We start from the raw sequence: 19,988 nt of genomic DNA on the forward strand, positions 1-19,988 counted from the left end.
CCGCCCGCGCGCGCCTTCCTCTCCCTGCCAACCTCTGAGAACAGGCCTCTCTGGCAGCTGCACTTTCTCACCATCCACTCTGCTCAACTCTGTCCCCACCACAGGACATGGCTTCCGAATCATCCAATCTCCGGCCTTATTTTAGTCATCACGCTTCTTAGACCCCCACTGAAGAGCTCCTCGGCCATCATCCTCTTCTCTGAGATGCCACCCCGACCTGTGACTCTCCTCCTCCTGCCGTTCTTCCCCCTGGTCCAAGGTTCTTCCCAGGGACCCGGTCCCTCCTGTGTAAGTGTCCCCGGGCCTTCAGTATCACCACACACAACCAACGCACGTATGCGCACCGCAAGCCCAGGCCCTCTCCTGCCACCCCATCCCCCACTGCTAACTGAATGACAGTTCCAGCTGAAAGAAGGTCCTCCTGGAACCTGTTGCCCGACGTGCTGACAGCCGGACCCACCTCTTCCGGTCCACACCATTTCCCCTTCTGGACTTCTCTATTTTGTCAGCAACACTGTCATTCCCCAACACACCAGGGCTTTTTTTTTTTTTAACCCCTCCCCCTCCTCTCGCAACTGCGTCAGTTACTGAGCCTGGAGGCTCTTCCTCTGTAAAAGCTCTCCTCTCCGGGCCTAATGTTACTGCCGCTCAGGAGTGAATCCCCACACGTCGCTGACCTCCTGCGTCTAGGCCACACCTCTGCTGGAAAAACTTTTCCAAAAGCACGGCTGTCACCAGACCTCCCCACCCAGACACACACCACCTCAAAAATCATTACTGCCTCTCCAGGACCCACAGGCTCCCTGGGTGCGCTATTTCATCTCCTTCCCACTAAGCGCCCTCCCACCTCTCTAAGCATGGCTCCGTAATTTCCCCACAGGGACCTTCCACTTGCTACCCTCCAGACACCCCTGGTGTATCTGTGCCCCTGAGTTTTGTTCATGCTGTTCCCACCCGAATGCCTGTCCCGCTCCTCTCTGGATTCTCAAGTCCCACCAGCCTTCAAGGTACAGTGGCACCATGATGCCTTTTCCTAACTTCCCAGCCTCAACACTGGCTCCCTGTTTGGAGTTCCTGTAACACAGGATTCTGCAAAACTCATTGGCACTTGGCATCTCTTCCTACCCTGTGCCTGTACACACACAGACATCCATGCGGTCAGTTAACTCCGTGGCTGGTTGGACTAGATAGATGACTGGCAGGGTCCCTTCAACCCAGAAGGTCAGCCTCCTGAGCTGGAAGGCAGGAATGGTCAGGCAGGAGTGATAGCTGTTCTGCGCTGGGCATCCACAGGCAGGAGTGATAACTGTTCTGCGCTGGGCGTCCACGTGCTGGATACAGACCCACAGCACTTTCCACACTTTAGCTCACTTAACCTTCCCAACCATCGTTAAGGATGGATAGTGAACTGAGGCTCAAAGTTCACCTAACTTGCCTGGGGTCTTGGGAGCCACAATTCTATCCCAGGTCCACTGACGCCCTCGGGCTCAACCTCTTTGCGATCTCTTCCCTCCCGAGTACAGAGCACAGTGCCTGGCACTGGGCAGAAGCTGGCTGGCTCAGCCAGTGTTTACCAGTGACTCTTATCACCAGATGGGCCCTCAGGCAGTGAAAGCACTCAGAGGAGCAGAGATTAACTCAAGACTCCAAGAAGGGGGAAGATCTGAAGTTGGACTGGTGATGATCTCATCCCTCCTCTTCAACCTCCTGGGGCAGGGCGCAAGGGAAGGTCGACCAAATCCTCCTCCTAACTCAGAGCCTGTGTGCTCCCCCTGACTCCCAGTCGGGCCCCACCCAGCCCCAGACCCTGCCAGGCTCTCCTGCAGAAGCGCTTTCTCTTGCCATTGTCCCACCATTCCAACCGCAGAGGCTGAAAACGCCTATCCCACCACCCCACACCCACCCCACTTTCCAGGACCACCGTCCTCCTCGTTCTCGGGCTCCTGACTTAGCCCTGCCCCCAGCCCCCTGGTGTCAGCCTGGTCTTCCCACCCTCCCTCACCTGGTTTTGGACTGGAGCCGGCGGGGGCACTGCGTGCTGCTTCTCCTGCACCTGGGGCTTCTCCTTCTGCTGAGCATAGGTGAAGCTGGGGGGCTGAGGGGAGCCTGTGCCAGTGGAAGAGGGAGCTTCAGGGGGCCCCAACTTCTGAGTGGGCTGTGACCCGGGTCCACCTGGAGCTCCAGCGCTGAACTTGGAAGCCACAGGAGTAAACTTGGGAGTCACTGGAGAAAACTTAGGGGTTGGAGATGGGGCAGGGGGACCTCGGGGCTGGGTGTTAGCCAAAGGCACAGGCTGCGGCTGGGGCTGGACATGCAGCTGGACCTGAGGCTGGGCCTGGGCCTGGGCCTGGGCCTGGGCCTGGGGCTGGGACTGCACGTGGAAATGTGTCTGGCTCTGAGGCTGAGCCTGCGACAGAGGCTGGGAGCTAGCAGGGGACTTCCAGGGAGGCAGGGGTGCTGTGCCCCCAGTTGCAGGCTTAGAACTGGACTTGGAAACGAATGGAGTGGTGACCGGTGGGAGTACATATCCAGATGACACCTGCAAGGGAAGGCAGAGGGGAGAGAGAAGTGCCTTAGAGAGGCTACTGCCCTCCATAACTCCATCCCCATGCCCTTCCTCCCTGCCCTGCCTTTCCTACTCTCCTGCCCCTTACCCGGGCTTTGAAGGGATCATTCTTGGTCATGTCATCCAGCAACGAAGACAGAGAGTCGATCTCCAGATCAATACTGCTCACCTTCTCCCTGGGCTAGAGGGTCAGGGGTCAGAGCACCCATCCCAGTTCTCCACTGCCACCCCACGCCCCATGAGGGCAGAGATGCGGGGAGGTCAGCGGAGAGGACCCTCCTCTCCTTTCCTTGGGGTGTCCACTGTAGCTGCCTCTCCCAGGCCTCCATACCTGTGGTGGGAGCTGTATGGGGGCCTCAGGCCCTCCCTCCTCCACTAGCGGAGGCGGTGGGGAAGGGAAGATCTCCTCCTCCAAAGGCGCAGGGGGAAACGGTTCCTCGATCGGGGGAGGGGGAGGGGGGAAGGCACCTCCCAGAGCGCCCTCGGCGTCGTCGGCCTCCCCAAGCACAGGAGGAGGCGGTAGGGGAAAGTCTGGTGTTGGAAGGAAAGAGAGGGCAGTCAGCAGGGACCCCTCTACGCTTCCTTCAAGTTCCCTTCCTTGAAGCAGCAGCTCTAACCCCTAACCCAATAACTCTCTCGAGGGTCCTGGAGCGTACGGGAAGTTAACGGGGTGGGGGGCTGGGCGCAGGACGCCCTGGGAGCACTGGGTCAGGAAAGGCCGGGGCTCAGCCGAGGAGTGGTACATCTCCCATTACACTTCGGAAAACGGACCCAGAGGGGAAGATTCGTGCCCCACATTCCCGCCTCCCACCCCCAGGCGGGGGACCTGGAACAGTCCCAGGAGCCCTGGCCCCCAGCCATGAGCTCCACGATGAGGTAAGAACATCTGCTCGGGACTCGGTGGCTGCGCCCAGCCCCCTCCGCTGCGACCTCTCCAGACATCCCCAAATTCCCGAAACCACTCCCCCCAGGCCGGCGCCCGCCGAGGTCCAGCCCCCAAGCTCGGCCACATACCTTCCGGGGGCGGCGGGGGAATCTCGCCCACGCGGCCCATCTGTGCGCGTTGGGCCCCAGCGGCCGAGGGAGGCTCGCCGTCCCCGGGCCGGAAAGGATTCACTTTGGGCTTTGGGGCCACCACCGGGCCGAACTTCTTCTGCGGGGCGTAAAAAACTGGAGCCGAGACGGAGATCGCGCGAGGCGGGCGGGGGGCCGCCATGGCCAGGCCGTGCTGCGGGGGGTGGGACCCCCTCCACACTCCCGCGGGTGCCCGAGATCTGACTCACCGTCCCCACTCCGGGCTACGCCGGCGGAGGTCGGGCGGGGGCCCCAGAGGTGCCCAAGCAGCCCGGTGGCGCCTCCGCCCCGGCCCAGCCCCCTCCTCTCCGGGCCTGCAGTTACCTGCCTCCGCCACCTCCAGCGGCTCCTCCGCCTTCCCAGCCAGCCGCCAGCCCCGCGCCCCAAATCCCCTCCGGGTCAGCCCAGACAGGCGGGACTGGGATGGAACTGGGCTCCTAGATGGACGGGGATGGTGAGTGGGGGGCGTCCTCCCCGCCTACGGCCCCCTAGGCCCTCTGTGCCCTGGGGCAGGGGTGGGCGGTGTGAGCACGAACCTCAAGGATCCTTTGGGGGATCCTAACTTCAAATCCTGGGCAGCTACTTAAGGCTTCGAGGAATTCGCATCACCCACGACCCGCCTGCGGATCGGTTAAACATTGCAGGAGGGAGAGTCGCGGCGGGTGGGGCCGGGCAATGGAGGTGGGAGGGCGGGGCGGAGGCGAGAGCGGCCAGCGCGCTTGGGGCGGGGGAGAACGGACGTGGGCGCGGGCTGCCAGTCTGCGCCCGTCCTGACCCACCCCTCGAGGAGGCGGTGCGCGGCCGGGCGGCCCTCGGGGGATTCGGAGACTGGGCTCAGTGGAGCCCCCCATTGGTCCGAACGGATTCCTCAGCCTTCTTGTGACCTAGGTCACAGGAAAGGGACAAACCTGGGTTCGTTCTTTCTTTCTCTTGTCTTTTTTTTAATTGAACATGGAAACTTACCGAATTGCCTCCTGAATTCTTACCGAATTGCCTCCTGAATTCTTCCACACTCACTACCTACAAACTATGAATTCACATGGCCTTTTGGCTTGTAAGTCCAGCGTATCACCCTCAGACGCTTCCTTTTCTCTCTGTCCTGCCAGACTTCACTGCCATCTAAGGCAGTCCCCTCGTGCACACTCTACTCAGTATTTCCTTCCAAACTGGCTACATCCTACGGTCAACGAGCATCTGTGCTACGCTCTAGAGATTGTCCAGACTCACTCCTTACATTTACCATGAGAAAACAGTCTGGGAACTTAAGAGGTGGGCCCAGGGTCACGCCCAGTAAGCTGCAGGATCTAGACTAGAACTGTGTCTCTTTGAGGGCTCTGATGTCAGAGCTCATTCCTCTCCACCCTGGTGTCAGGTGAAGCAACCCTGGGTACAGGAGAGCAACGTGAGGCAGCCGGAGTGCCCAAACTAAGGGACAAGTCTCTTTGTTCTCTCCGCATCATTTTCTCCATGTATAAAAGAGTTATGATATTTAATCCACGTACCTCATTGAATTATATAAAGAAATAAATGCAATATCATATCTGAAAATGCTGTGTAATACCCAGTATTATTATTCAATTCGCAGTTCTGACAGGTTAACCTAAGGCCATTTTCCCCATATGTCCCCTTCCAGGTTTCCAGGCACGTCTCTCATGGGCCTTGGTTTATGCATGCCGTCTCCTTCCTTCAACTTGATCAAATATGTAATCACACCTAAGACTACCTCTTTGTCTCCTTCTCAGACCCCACTGATCTTTCTTTTCTCTGGTGTCTTATTGCCTTTGTCACTGGTATTTCTCACAGCCACAAGCATGTGTAGCCATGTATAACATAAAGCATGCAGTGCAGACCTTCTCTGACACGTATAAGCTGGTCCTGGGCCTGTCCCTGTGAAGATCTGCTAGAAATTTGATACTAGATTTCCTGTGAGACCAAAAGTCTCATCGCCAATCCTTCAAAACATACCCACTTAGGAAAGTTAGGAAGATGGATTCCAGAAAGCATCACGACAGTAAAAGCCATCTGCCCTCTAAATGTCTCCTTAAGGAATGTGCAAAATATAGTATATTTAATTGTTAGGTAGCTGAACCTATTTATAAATCAAGAATAGAAGAGTGCATAGGCAAGCGCAGTTTTACTGACAACTAAGAGCATTCGGGATGCAGAATGCTATTCGGGAAGCTAAGAGTTTTAAGCCAGGCATTCTAAATACAGGTAGAAACACAGAGTATCCCAGAAGGACAGATTCACTAGGCCAGGATGTCTCAAGTGGAGTTGGAGGTCAATGCTTTTAAAATGCACACAACCGAAATAAATTAATTAATTTAATTAAATGCACACAATGAATAAGAGCAGTCCTAATGATTTTTAGTTATTTTTCTTAAGTAAGCAATTCTAATTGATCTCCTCAGGTAGTGTGTGTAAAGTGTAGTGCATAAGTACACGTTCCGCCTAATCGTTTCCAACAGCTTGAGGCCAGACAAGAGAGAGGAAGAAAATGGGCAGTGACCTCTGCTACTTAAAACATCTCTACACACCTCCAAGGATTTATATCCACCAGGTGCCAGAAAGTCTTCTTCAAGGGCGCACAACATAAAGTACGAAGTTAGAAAGTAGTGAAGAAAAAGAAGAAGAAGAAAAGGAAGGAACAAGGGCAATGGCAAAAAAATAAATTCTGAAATGAGAAGAGGGATGCGATCACGAGGTTCTTTCCATATGCTGGCTGCAGACGGACTGAGGGTCAATTATGTGCCGTGCTAGGCGCACAAAAACAGCAAGGACAGCAACCGCCGTAACAACCACAATAACAGCACGCACTTAGATGAAGCTCAGCATGGGTTGCTAAGCACAATACCTATTACCCCACTTAATCTTCACAATAAACCTGTGAGGAATGTACATTATTATCCCATTTTTCAGTTAAGAAAACTGAGGCCAACTGGATGTTAGATTTTCCACCTCCTAAACTGCAGAAAGTTTCTTGCAATGCAAGTATTTTATTATTTGAATACAGCCCTGCCCCCTACTTACATCCTTGCAGTGCATCACTTGCTCCCTCAGGAGCCCCCGCTTGGTGTATCTACAGCCTCTTCAGGTCAGCCTCCAACTCCATCCCCCACTTTAAGTCCTTGGGCCACCATTTTCTTCTTCCATTACATCGTATCATCAAATTGTGTCTGTCTGTCTCTCTGTCCATCTGCATATGTGTATACACACACACGTTTTGTGTATGTGAGATATATATATGTATTATATATTTGTGTAATAGAACATTTCCAGAGCCTTCTCAAAGAATTGCTAACAGTGGTTGGTGTTAGGACATAGAATTGGGGGAAGGCAGAAGTCTTTTATAACTGTCTTTTTCTCTATGAATATGTATTACTCTTATTATTTAAAAAAAAGGAAAAGAAAGGAGAGAAATGACAGAGACATCATCTCTTTTTCCTTATATCAGAGTGTTTTCTTGCACTGAATACTGGGTGCAAGTGGTCTACAGCTTTCCCAAATTTACTCCTCTCTTAGTCCCACTTGCATCTGCTTGTCAGGACAAAAGAATCTCTCATCCGTGGGACTGCAGGCATGATGGAGGGTAGGGTGGGAATGGAGGTGGGGGTGGGTGAAGTCCCAGCAAGGCCCAGGGATGTTTGTGGCAAAGCCAAGGAAGAGCAGCTCCCTGCTCTGCCCAGGGGCACCCACACCCCACGCCCCACCCCTCCAGTCTACCCCTCATCCCCCTCCCTACGCCCACCTCCACAATGGAAGGGATGAACTTAAAGCCACAAATAACCCCCCTTTTCCTCCTTTCTTCCTGACATCAGAACATCATCGTCTGTGCACTTTTCTCTTCCATTCCCCAACCTCAGTTCAACCAATATTTACCAATAACGTCTATGTTATAGGCACCCGGGATATAAAGATAAATAAGCCCAGTTCTTTCCTTCAAGTTACTCGATCTAGAGTAAAAACACTTAAGTAAGTATTTTAGTACAATCAAGTAAGTGCTAAGATGAGATTACAAAGTTTTCACCCACCCAATAGTGCTGGCTTGGTGTGGCGACACTAATTACAATAGCTGGGTGGACTTCTCATTACTTAAACCTCATTATTATTATCCCACCAGGTCTGAAGCAGCAGTGAGGATTCCAGGACTAGGGGAGCAAAGCCTGCCTAGGGCGTTTAGGGAACAGAGGTCAAAAGAGACATGGGGGCTCCCCTGGTGGCGCAGTGGTTAAGAATCCGCCTGCCAATTCAGGGGACACGGTTTCGACCCCTGGTCCAGGAAGATCGCACATGCTGTGGAGCAACTAAGCCCGCGGGCCACGACTACTGAGGCTGCGCTCTAGAGCCCATGAGCCACAACTACTGAGGCTGCATGCTACAACTACTGAAGCCCACGCGCCTAGAGCCCGTGCTCCACAACAAGAGAAGACACTGCAAAGAGAAGCCCGTGCACCTCAAGGAAGAGTAGCACCCGCTCGCCGCAACTAGAGAAAGCCCGCGCGCAGCAACGAAGACCCAACGCAGCCAAAAATAAATAAAGAAAATAAATTTTTAAAAAGAGAAGAATAGGCACGGAAGTCTCCATACACCCCAAGGTCTGAGCCAGATGGGCACCCAAAGAGCCTGCCAGCATCAGTCAGGCAGAGATGTGTGATGGTTACAGGGGCAGAACGAGGCAGATGGTCAGATGGCAAAGAGTCAGCAGCCAGGGGAGCTGGGAAGGGCAGACAGGAAAAGAGGCCCAGGGTACCAACAGTAGCACAGGCAGGTTGCTGGCGCTGAGGCCACTGCTAGCGGAGCATCTGCTGCTTTCTTTCCCCCTGAACCCAGGGGAAGCCAAAAAATCAGAGAGAGCCAGGGCTAGAAGCTAGATTGTTTGTCACTGAAAATAGCCGACTACGTCACTATAGGAAGTAGACATGTCAGGGAGTGGGGACGTTAAATACAGATAAATAACCTAGTTGCCTCCCCACCCCAGTCCCTTTAATAAGGTGGTCCTAATGTAAAGAAACCCACCAGGCTACTGACGCAGGAAGTGAGTGCCCCCGAGCCAACCCTCAGAGCTTGCTCAAGGTTCCTCAAGCGCCTTCCTGCCACCCATTTAGTTGTTGCTGACCTTGCCATCCAGATATATGCTGCTTCAGAACGTGGCAAATGGGCGCCCAGTCTCAGAAAAAGGGACGGGGACCCACCTCGAACAGCAGGTGGCTTCATACCGAGGCTTCTCAGCATGCTTGAGACAGGCCTTCTGTTCCCATGCGTGAGATGCTACCAGAGGACACTTAGGCCACAGAGCAGCCTACCCATTTCCAGCGCAGCAGAGGAGGCCTAGCACGGTGCCTGCCACCAAGCCAGGACCTCAGATACACTTACTGACTGAAATAGAGTTCCAGAACCATTGAAATCTCGTACTAGATCAAGGGAGATCCTGCGTTTGATAAAGCTTAAAGGCTTTCTATAACATCTTGGATCATTCATTTGTTTACTCAACAAGTATTTATTAAGGATCTACCAGGTGTGGGACACTTTGGTAGGTGCTGGAAATGTAATACTGAGCAAAAGCTCTGATCTCAAGCTCTCACGGAGGGTCCATGCCCTCAGGGAGTTGGCCAGGGGAGATATTAATCAAATAATCACAAACAAAATGTAAAACTGCCACTGTTACCAGAACCTCAGGAGAAAGACTGATGGTGCAAGTGCTTGAGCACGTAACTACCTGGGAGATGTGTCCTGGCTGGGGAGCTCCAGGGAGGGATGTGCAAGCTGAGATCTGAAAGATTAGGAGGCCTTAACCAGGCAAAGTGGGAGGGGAAGCATTCCACGCGGAGGGAGCAGCATTTGCAAAGCCCTGGGATGGCTCTGAGCACAGCCTGTCCCTTGCTTGCACTGAAGGAGGCAGGCACGACTGGGGTGTCTGAGAGCGAGGTGTAGACACAGGCTGCGGCAGAGCTGGACAGGTGGCTGTGCAGGTGCTGATCGTGTTAAAGCATTTTGACTTTGTCCTGAGAACAGGGAGGAGTTGCTGCAGAGTTTCAGGTTGAAAAGAATGGCATGAAAAGGCTTGAGAGCTTTGAAAATCTCCCAGGATTTCCAATCTTGGGACAGTGTGGAGAATAACAGAAAGGTCCAGTACAGATGTGGACAGACCAGTTCAGAGGCGATGGTAGAGCTCTAGGTGCAATGGGGAGGTTTGTGGAGGTGGATAGATTAGAGGGCTAGAGAGGACATGAAATCATCGACGGAACCGAGTGATGGATTGAGTTTGGGGCTGGGGGTTGGTAGGCGGGGAGAAAGAGACATCAGGGATCCAGCGCAGCTTCTGGCTCAGAAGGTGGTGCTCTCTGCTGAGAGGAGCAGGTCTGGGAGGAAGACTGTGTGTTTTGCTGTGGACGTGCTGAGAAAAAGAGGGTGTATGGTAAGCAGTGGGATATCCAGGTCTAGAGCAGAGAAAACAGGACTGTGCTGAGAATCCACATTTATGAGTCATCGGCCTCCAAGTAGTGATTCGAATCTGTCATTGGATGACAAAGTCACCTAGCGAGTATTACCTGAGAAACTGTGAAGGCTTAGGATGGGCTTTGATGGATGATAGTGTTTGATGGATAGTTGGAAGAGGTAGGCCTGACTCTCACAGTAAGGAAGCCCTTCCGCAGACTCCATAGACTACGCTTTCCAAGCCTCCATGTCTCCTCCAACAGGAGTGAAGAAAGGACCCCTCTTTCCCTCTAATCCTCTTACACTCACTGCCTTGCCTCCATGTGCCCTGCCCCGAGACCACCAGAACTAATTACATTAAACCCCTTAACCCCGATTTGTCAGTCAGCCTTCCCCTCTCTACTTGGTCCTTCTCATCAGTATACTGATAGGCTATTGTTTGCCCCACCTTAAAAAAAAATTTTTCCCCTCCCTGCCACTCCATTTCTCTGCTCATTTTTGCACAAAACTTGAGTTTTCTATACTTGCTATCTCTGGTTTCTCTTCTCTCATTTTCTCTTAACTTGCTGCAATTATCTTTTTTTATATAAATTTATTCATTTTTGGCTGTGTTGGGTCTTCGTTGCTGTGCATGGGCTTTCTCTAGTTGGGGCGACTGGGGGCTACTCTTCATTGCGGTGTGCAGGCTTCTCATAGCAGTGGCTTCTCTTGTTGCGGAGCACAGGCTCTAGGCGCACGGGCTTTAGTAGTTGTGGCACACAGGCTCAGTAGTTGTGGCTCACAGGCTCTAGAGCGCAGGCTCAGCAGTTGTGGCGCACGGGCTTAGTCGCTCCACGGCACGTGGGATCTTCCTGGACCAGGGCTCAAACCCGTGTCCCCTGCATTGGCAGGTGGATTCTTAACCACTGTGCCACCAGGGAAGTCCTGCAATTATCTTTTACCCCTACCACTTCACCGAAATTACTCTTCTCAAGGTCAGCAATGACCTCCATGTTGCTAAACACAATAAACGCTCGGTTCCCACTTTTCTTGACATATCAGCTATATTTGATTCAGTTGTTTGCTCTCTCCTTTGTGAAACAGTCGTTGGTTACCTCACTTTCTGCATATCACATACTCCTACTTTTCCGTCAACCTCACTGGTCCATGTTTCTCAGTCTCCTTGTTTGTCTACAACTTCTCTGCTAAGCCTCTAAATGTTGGGGTGCCCCAGGGTTGAGTCCTGGTACCTCTTCTCTTCTTTTACTCTTTCTTTGCTGATTATACCCATTCTTAAGCCCCTAAATGCCATCTATATGCTAATAATCCCCGAATTTATATCTCTGTGTTGGACCTTTCCTATGACCTAACAACACATATATCCAAACTCTTACTCGCAATTCCCACTTGATTATTTTTTTTATATTTATTTATTTATTTGGTTGCAACGGGTCTTATTTGCGGCTTACTGGCTCCTTAGTTGCGGCTCACTGGCTCCTTAGTTGTGGCACACGGGCTTCTTATTTGTGGCATGCAAACTCTTAGTTGTGGCATGCATGTGGGATCTAGTTCCCTGACCAGGGATCGAACCTGGGCCCCCTGCATTGGGAGCATGGAGTCTTAAACAACTGCTCCACCAGGGAAGTCCCTCTCACTTGATTACTGAATAGACATTTCAAATGAAATATGTCCAAAACTTAATTCCTACTCTTTCCCCCTAAAACTGTTCTACCCATAATCTTCTTCATGTCACTACTAGAAATTCTATTCTTTGGCTCAGGCCAAAAACTTTGGAGTCATCATCAACACCGCTCTTTCTTGGGCGCTCCAAATCCATCACATCCTGTTGATTCTGTCTTTAAAACATTTCCAGAAACTGCCCACTTCTCACCATTTCCACCACTGCCTTTTTGGTCAAAGACTCCATCATTTCTTCTGACTTACTGCAATAGCTCACATCCCTACAATCTACTCTCAATATAGCAGCCAGTGTTATCCTTTCATCTTACTTCAGAGCATGTTATTCTGATCAAAACTCTTCTTCCCTATTTCACTCAGAATGAAAACCACAGTTGTTTTTTTTAATATAATGTCTTTTTTCATTTTCATTATTTTGGAAATAATAGGTAGGCATAAGTGCTTTGATGTATATTTTCTATAATATACCTATGTCATATATATTAGCATATATATAAACATATATATGTGTGTATATATATGAAGTAAATATTTTAAGTATGATTCAAATTTTCAATGTCTGTTTTAAATTGACTGCAATTTTTTTCTTTGCCTTTTGACCCCCTTCACCCTTTTCTCCCACTCCTTACCCCCCACCTCTGGCAACCACCAATCTGTTCTCTGCATCTGTGAGCTTGTTTTTTGTTTTGGGTTTTTCTTTTTAGATTCCACATATGAGAGAGTTCATATGGTGTTTGTCTTTCTCTGTCTGACAAATTTCACTTAGCATAATACCCTCAGGATCCAGCTCTGTTTCCATAATATTCTCTTATATATATATATATATATATATATATATATATATATATATATATATATATATACCACAATTCTTTATCCAGTTATCTATTGATGGACACTTAGGTTGTTTTCATATCTTGGCAATTGTAAATAATGCTGCAATGAATATGGGGGTGCAGATATCTTTTCGAGCTAGTGTTTTCATTTTCTTAGGATAAATACCCCAAAGTGGAATTGCTGGGTCATATGGTCGTTCCATTTTTAATTTTTTGAGGAATCTCCATACTGTTTTCCATGGTGACTACACCAGTTTACATTCTCACCAACAGTGCTCAGGGGTTTCCTTTTATCCACATGCTTGCCAACGCTTGTTATTTCTTATCTTTTTGATAATAGCCATTCTAACAGGTATAAGGTGATATTTCATTCTGGTTTGGATTTGCATTTCCCTGGTAATTAATAACGTTGATCATCTTTTCATGTACCTATTGGCCACCTGTATGTCTTCTTTGGAAAAATCTCTATTCAGATCTTCTGCCCATTTTTCAATCGAGTTTTTTGTTTTCTTTGCTATCGAGTTGTAGGAGTTCTTTATATATTCTGGGTATTAGACCTTATCAGATATATGATTTTCAGATATTCTCTCCCATTCCAGAGGTTGCCTTTTCATTTTGCTGTCTGTTTCCTTTGCTGTGCAGAAGCTTTTCAGTTTGATGTAGTCCCACTTATTTATTTTTGCCTTTGTTGCTTTTGCTTTTGGTGTCAGATTCAAAAAATCATCTCCAAGACCAATGTCAAGGAACTTAAGACCTGTGTTTTCTTCAAGGAGTTTTACGGTTTTAGCTCTTACATTCAAGTCTTTAATCCATTTTGAGTTAACTTTTGTGTATGGTGTAAGACAGTGCTTGTGTTTCATACTTTTGCATGTCACTGCTCGGGTTTCTCACCACTATTTATTGAAGACTGTCCTTTCCCCACTGTATATTCTTAGCTCCTTTGTCAGGGAGCAAAGTTACAGCAGAGTACAAGGCTCTCCCCAGACTGGCCCCACCTGTTCTCTGAGCTCATCTCCTATGACTCATTCTGCTTCAGCCACACTGCTCTCTCTGCTCTCCTTCCAATGTGCAAAGCACACTCCCACCTCTGAGCTTTGCCCTTGCTGTTCCCTCCCCCAGACATCTGCCTTGATCACTCTAGAATCTCCTTGATCACTCTATTGTCTCCTTTTTGTCTTTCTTCAAATGTCACCTTCTCGGTGAGGCCATCCCTGACCACTGTATTTAGAACTACATATACCAACACGCTTTACTGGTTATCCTCCTTTCCTTCACTTTTCTTCATATCGTTTATCACCTTAAATATATTATTCAGTCCTGGGTTTCAGCACCAAAACCCACTACATCACTTATCTAATTCGTTTATTGCTGTCTCCTTTCCACTACTTCTCACTAGACCCTAAGCCCCATAAAGGCATGAGTTTCAGCCTCCGCCACCTAGAATAGTACTGATATATAGTAGGAGCTCAATAAATACCTGTAATATGGAATGAATGGATGGATGGAATGAACTAACGAGCAGTCAGAAAGGCAGGTAGAAAACCAGGAAAGAGTGGGGACAAGGGAGTGGTCAACAGTGTGGAATGCTCCTGGTGGGCAAAGATTAGAAATGAACAAAATCTACTGACATAGAGGATATAGGAGACCCCTGTGCGAGCTGTTTCAGGGGAGTGAAGATGCCAGATTGGAGTGGGATGAGGACTGAATGGAGGTGAGGAATTGAAGATGAATGTCAGCAGCTCTTTCAAGAACGTTGGCTGTGAAGGAAACTTGAGAGATACAGGGAGAGAAAGACCAGGTGGCAAATTCCAGCTCTTACCTCAGAATGCAGAAATTACTCCTACTCCTTCCCTAAACCCGGTTTTCTGGTCACTGTGGCTAGAAGAAGCGACTGCCTGATGTTACCTATTTGATTCTTCCTTGCTCTGTCAGTGGCTCTGGGATTTATGAGTGCTGAGAACTCACTTGATCTCCAAAGATCCCATCTGGTCCAGCTCTCTGGGATTGATGAACTCCGGTGTTGATTGCCTACCTGGCCTCTGACTTATGGTTGCCCAAACTCTAGGCCTGCTTCCTTGGTCCTGGCATCCTGCCTGGTCTGCTGCTGCTTGTGACCAGGACATGATGACGGTACCCTGAGCCCCTGCATATGCTTTGGGGCAGGAAGCAGTAAAGCACTGACACTGTTCCAGGTCCTCTGGATTAAACCCTCCCCTTCTCTAAGAGAGACGTAGGAGCCCATCAAACCCAGAACCCAGGCTTTTCTCATCAGAATGTTTGGATAATACCCCCAAATCTGAAGTGATTCTGTTCCAGACTTTCCCACAGTCCTGTTTCTCCAAGAAAAGACAAGGCAAATGCATTCCCTTGATAATCGAAAGAATAGACCATTAGAGTCACCAGGGAAACATTTGTTCCAGCATTCTTCTCTGCTGAATGGGAGCCTTAGGACTCTTCCTGCGAAATGTGTACTCAGTCATGCTGACCCGCCCATGGAAGCTTTAGCTCATGCATGGAGGTGTGTATCTGGGGACAGAACCAAGGTGGGCAGGGGTAAGTGCGGAGCCACCACTGCCCACGTTACTAAGCTTCCTTATCGTACTCCACACTGGAATGAGCTCACCTTAAATCCCTAATATTTTGCAAAGGTTTCAAACCTCATCTAAAAAGTCAAACGCACAATAACCTGTGCTGGTGTAAAAGGTTTTATCTTCCTTAGTGTTCAACAGAACAGAGGTTGATCAAATGAGACCTTTAGGCTCATTTGAAACCAGAGAATTTCTGCTATGGAACGTGTCATTCTGCATAACTAGCTGCCCTGAGAAGTCCTTCCTTCCTCAGTAAACTTGTTCTGCTCAGGAAACCCCCTGCCCCAGCATAAGAGCCAGGAACCTCATTTACTAATTACATTGGGAATCCAGAGGATGGTGGGTGTGCGAAAGAGAGCTCCACAGACCACCAGCACAGATTCTGTGGCCACTTCCTACTCTGTGGAAATACAACTTACACACTACCGACATTCCCACCGTGGACCCATCCATGACTTAAGTCTGAGTCTTCCTTGATGTGTCAGCAACCCACCCCCCAAGCCCCATTCTTCGTCTTCCTGTTCACTGGGTATTGAGGAAATTAATCCCTTTTAAAAGAATACAGACTTCCATCACCTTTCTCAGACTCTTCTGATTTCCACCCAGACCCCACGCTATTCCAGGCAAGTCAGGGCCAAACAATCTACCCCAGCCCTTTTACCGAGCTCCTCTGGTATCAGCACACCCACTTCTGGTGCCTTAAGCAGATAGGGCCTCCCATGAGCCACTAAGGGCTTCCCGCAAGCTGACTAAACTTGGAAGCAGCCTGAATCACCTACTTGTTGTGTCGAGATACAGACTCAGATACGATACACAGATGTTTCTGTGACAGTACAGGTCTTTGGTGTCATGTTTTAGAGCTGCCTCTCCAGTTTTGGGGGGCAGGCCTGCCTTTGGTGTGTCTCTTTCAGTCCTGCAGATAAATAGGGACATATCTTTGTTCTTGGGGACCCAGTCTTCAAAATGGGATGATGAGTATCTTGCTTGGTCCTTTAAGTTGGTACTATTAAGCTCTTGCAGAATTAGAGACTTCCACCACCACTGTCACCACCAAATATGTATTTAGAGGCCAGGGGTTCTTAAACTTTTTTGTGCCCTGGATCCCTTGGCAATCTGGAAAATCCATGGTTTCCCTCTCAGAATGATATTAAATGCATAAAACAAAATACAGATTACAAAGCATACCAATTATATAAAAACATTATAAAATTGTGGTATAGTAGTATATCTGCTTCTTTATAAAAGCATTAAATAAGTAAACGTAGAGGCAGGTTCAATACTACTATAATTTCAAAGTAGTGACGAACATAAAGAACGTTGTAGAAAATCTGCAACAACTGTTGTATAATAGAAACACCTGCAATTTTCATGGCTGATAAAGACACAGTGCAATACCTCTAATACGACTATGGTTTGCTGCCTACATACCTAATTTAAGTGGATGGGGAATTTCAGTTACAAGTTAGTGAACATAATTTTTTTCCCCATCCAAGGTTATGGATTCTGGATTCCGTCCATGAATCCTGGGACAAGAGTCCCCATTTTAGGCAGTACTGGCTCTCAGCTTGGTTTGTCCTTCTGTCCAAGACCTGTCCACGGGAGATTAGGAGCACGAAGCAGCAACCACAGAGAGGATGGGAGCATAATTTCACCTTGGTGTTGTGTCCCAAAGAGAGCCAATAAGGAAGTGCCAGTGTCATGCTGGGGCATTCTGCCAAAGTCCTATATTTTTAGACTTTGGAAATGGACTGATTAATATTGTAATTTCATTGAGAGTCAATCTGTAACTGATAAGTGGAATTGGACGTTTGTAGAATATAAGCTTTCTTCAAGGAATCCCATAAATTATTTGGGATGGAAAGCCTGACAAAAGGCAGGAGAAGAATCTATGTGTGTGTATGTTTGTGTGTGTGTGATTTTTAAACAAAAATTGATACACTGTAATTCTTATAGCCTGCTTTTTTATAATATCACAATGTATCATGAATAATTTTCAACAAATACAGTTATAAGATAGTATTAATGGCTGCATGCTATTCTATTATAGGCATATAGCATAATTTATTTAATTAAGCCCCAGGTTTGAACGTGTGGGCTGTGTACAATCTTTATAATTATTATGAAATTGTACGCTGGTGGATGCTGTAGATTTCATCTTCGTCCACATTCTATTTTTATTTTCTTAGACTATTTCTATAAATGGAATTGCTGTATCACAATTTAATAACAATATTAATGCCTGTTTTGAAGATTTTTTGATCTGTACTGTCAAACTGTCCTCCAGAAAGGTTGTTCCTGTTCATAGCAGAACTAGAATCTTTGACCTTGGCTCAGAACACAGCAAAGAGACTGGAAGAATGTCTCTAAATGGTGAGAAGTAAGAAGATTCAGTACAAGAAGCAGGAAGGAAGCATGCCAGTGTTGTGCCTATGACAGTCTCCTTTTCTCTGATGCTGGAAATACCTTTAAGACAGAATATGGGATGGGACTGAGTCTTCTAGACCTGGGATCCCTTGTGTTGACTTGACTTAAACCATTTGGATAAATCCAGCCTTATACAGCTGTGCTAAGGGGACCCAAGGAAGGGTTTGTATCCATGTTTGGACCAGATTAATACTGAGAATAGTGGAATCAGAAAGCACCCCAAGGGCTTCCCTGGTGGCGCAGTAGTTGAGAGTCCGCCTGCCGATGCAGGGGACACGGGTTCGTAAAGGGAAGAGCAGTTTCAGGTGAGAAGGCATGAGCAGAGCTGGCCACCTGGTCCATTACTGCTGACCTGGAGTCAGTGCCTTCTCTGCTCACACAATAGGGCTTTGGGAGCATTACTGTAGTAATGAAGGCTGTTTCTTCCTTTATCTTTTTTTTTTTTAACCATCTTTCCATTTTCTTTCTTTTGCAGCTAGACACTATATTCCAGGAGGGCAGAAACCACTTAGTACCTCTTTTGTATAACCAACAAAAGCTGACCTGGGGGTGGAAAATACTTTCTAATTCCCTCCACTGTCAAAATAAGAGAGCAGATCCTGCCACAAAGTGTACTGGACAATTAAAATCTAAGCCCACCCACCACTGACCTTTCTCTCTTCTCTCTCATGGTTCTATAGATGTAGACTTGGTTTGTTTCTTCATGCACAGAGACCAAAGATTATTTCCCTTTCCATCATCCTATCTCCTAGATCTGCGATTAAATTATTAGTATCTTCCCCTACATCTCTCATCTGGGATTCCACAGAAGGCAGTGGTTACCACCCTAAAGTTTAGCTTCCTATTCATAATCTAAAGATCAAAAACTTGCATCCGTTAAGACTTGGTCTCTCTCCCTGTTCCAGGTCCTCACCAGGGCCCCCTGGCCCACTGCCCTACTACTCCCTGTCCAACCTCAGGAGGGACATAAGATCAGGTGGGCAGCAAACAGATCCTAGATTAGCATTTGCTTCTGACATTGGTGCTCACCAGGTCGGCTCCCTCGAACTTTGGGGTACTGCTTAGATAAAAGGGTCTCCTTTTCTCATGCGACTTTTCTGGATTCCACTTCTTGCCTGCTGTAACTGTAGTGCCCACCTAACCCTTGCCACTTAGATGTCTCTCCGTCTCTTACCCAAGAGGCCCTTGGTACCTACCCCATCCGACCCCACTAGCCCGAGGGCAATCCACCCCGCTCTTGCCCGCCTCTGACATCCTTGCGCTCATTTGTCAGAGAAGGCCAAGGCTCAGAAAAGTTACACTGGATATAAAACTGTCTCCTAGCCAGCCTCGGGTCCTGACATTTTTATTTCCCTCGAGATGGGATCGAATTATCTTCTATCCCCCTCCCCGATCAGAACTGGAATAAGATTATCTGCACCATCCCCACACCCATGCCCGATTTTCCCGCGAGCGCCGAGCACCGGCAAGTCTAAAACACGATCCACTTGCGAAGACTTCGCGACCTGTTTGGGTGGATAAAACAGCGCACAGGAAACGCAGAGCAAACGGAGCTGCATCCAATCACGCTCCCGTTTGTGTCCCAGATGTAGCCCCAGGAAGAAAACAAGTGTTTGAGGAATTTAGCGGCCAAGGCCCTTCATCCAGGCTTTATTCTCACTCCCGCCCCACTTTGTCTCTAGACATCCCCAGCCCCGAGCCTCAAAATCAATCCCCCAGATCCGAAGGGTGGGCCCGGGGTTCTTTACCCGGCTCCTGAGACCCAAGGCGGGCATCCTCCGGGTCTCCAGCAGCCCCCGGGCGCGAGCCCAGCAGGGACCCGGCGAGCAGCCCCCGAGTGGCTCCGGGGAAGGGCGAGAGAGGCAAGCGGCGTCAAGGCCCCCAGACAGCCCAGCTCCCCGAGGGAGCGCCGCGACGGGGTCAGGGGCAGGGCGGGAAAAAAAAAGGTCCCTCTCTCCGCACCGCCCGGCCCCGCCGCGCTCCCTCACTTTCCCTCTGTGCCCTCGCGGTCCCTGCCTTCCTCTCTCCTCCCCGCTCTCCCCTCGCGCCTCCGGGCCTCGCATCCCTCTGGACTCAGTTCTCTCCGTCTCCCTCCGGCTTCCTTCCATTGCCCTTGCCCAGGCGCGGTCCCTCTCCATCATCTCCCCGCCAACCTTCTCTCTCCTCCGTCGCCCTCCCCGACTCTCCCGTTCCCAGACCCTCCATCTCCAGGCCATCGGCCTCGACTCTGCCTTCCCCAGCGCCTCCTCGCCCCCTCTCCATTTCTGGAGCAGCCCCCGTTCTAAGGACCCCCAGTCTCGGTCTCAGCCCCGAGTCCCTTTCGCACGCCCCCGCCCCCGCTCCGCCTCCATCTGGCTTGGGTGTTTTGCCCCCATCTCTTTCCCTCTC

At 49.4% G+C, this 19,988-nt stretch overlaps 2 protein-coding genes across 3 annotated transcripts in view; one reads left to right on the top strand and one right to left on the bottom strand.

Moving 5' to 3' along the window:
- Positions 1 to 4,310, bottom strand: part of ZYX (zyxin) — a 9,377-nt gene extending 5,067 nt beyond the window's left edge. The window contains exons 1-6 of one of the 2 annotated variants that reach the window (XM_024758027.1): positions 4,177 to 4,310; positions 3,965 to 4,077; positions 3,581 to 3,794; positions 2,898 to 3,097; positions 2,655 to 2,747; positions 2,003 to 2,539 (exon numbers count right to left, since the gene is read on the bottom strand). In XM_024758027.1, the coding sequence (XP_024613795.1) occupies positions 2,003 to 2,539; positions 2,655 to 2,747; positions 2,898 to 3,097; positions 3,581 to 3,782 (1,032 nt within the window). In that variant the 5' untranslated portion in view covers positions 3,783 to 3,794; positions 3,965 to 4,077; positions 4,177 to 4,310. The remainder of the gene's footprint in view (positions 1 to 2,002; positions 2,540 to 2,654; positions 2,748 to 2,897; positions 3,098 to 3,580; positions 3,795 to 3,964; positions 4,078 to 4,176) is intronic. The other variant, XM_024758028.1, reaches the window with a different exon arrangement.
- Positions 3,119 to 19,988, top strand: part of FAM131B (family with sequence similarity 131 member B) — a 23,110-nt gene continuing 6,240 nt past the window's right edge. Inside the window, exon 1 of the mRNA XM_024758029.1 lies at positions 3,119 to 3,442. The gene's annotated coding sequence lies outside the window, so the exon portion shown is untranslated. The remainder of the gene's footprint in view (positions 3,443 to 19,988) is intronic.

This window comes from Neophocaena asiaeorientalis, unplaced genomic scaffold, assembly GCF_003031525.2.
Source record: "Neophocaena asiaeorientalis asiaeorientalis breed wild unplaced genomic scaffold, Neophocaena_asiaeorientalis_V1.1 scaffold206, whole genome shotgun sequence".
NCBI classification, from domain to species: Eukaryota; Metazoa; Chordata; class Mammalia; order Artiodactyla; family Phocoenidae; genus Neophocaena; species Neophocaena asiaeorientalis.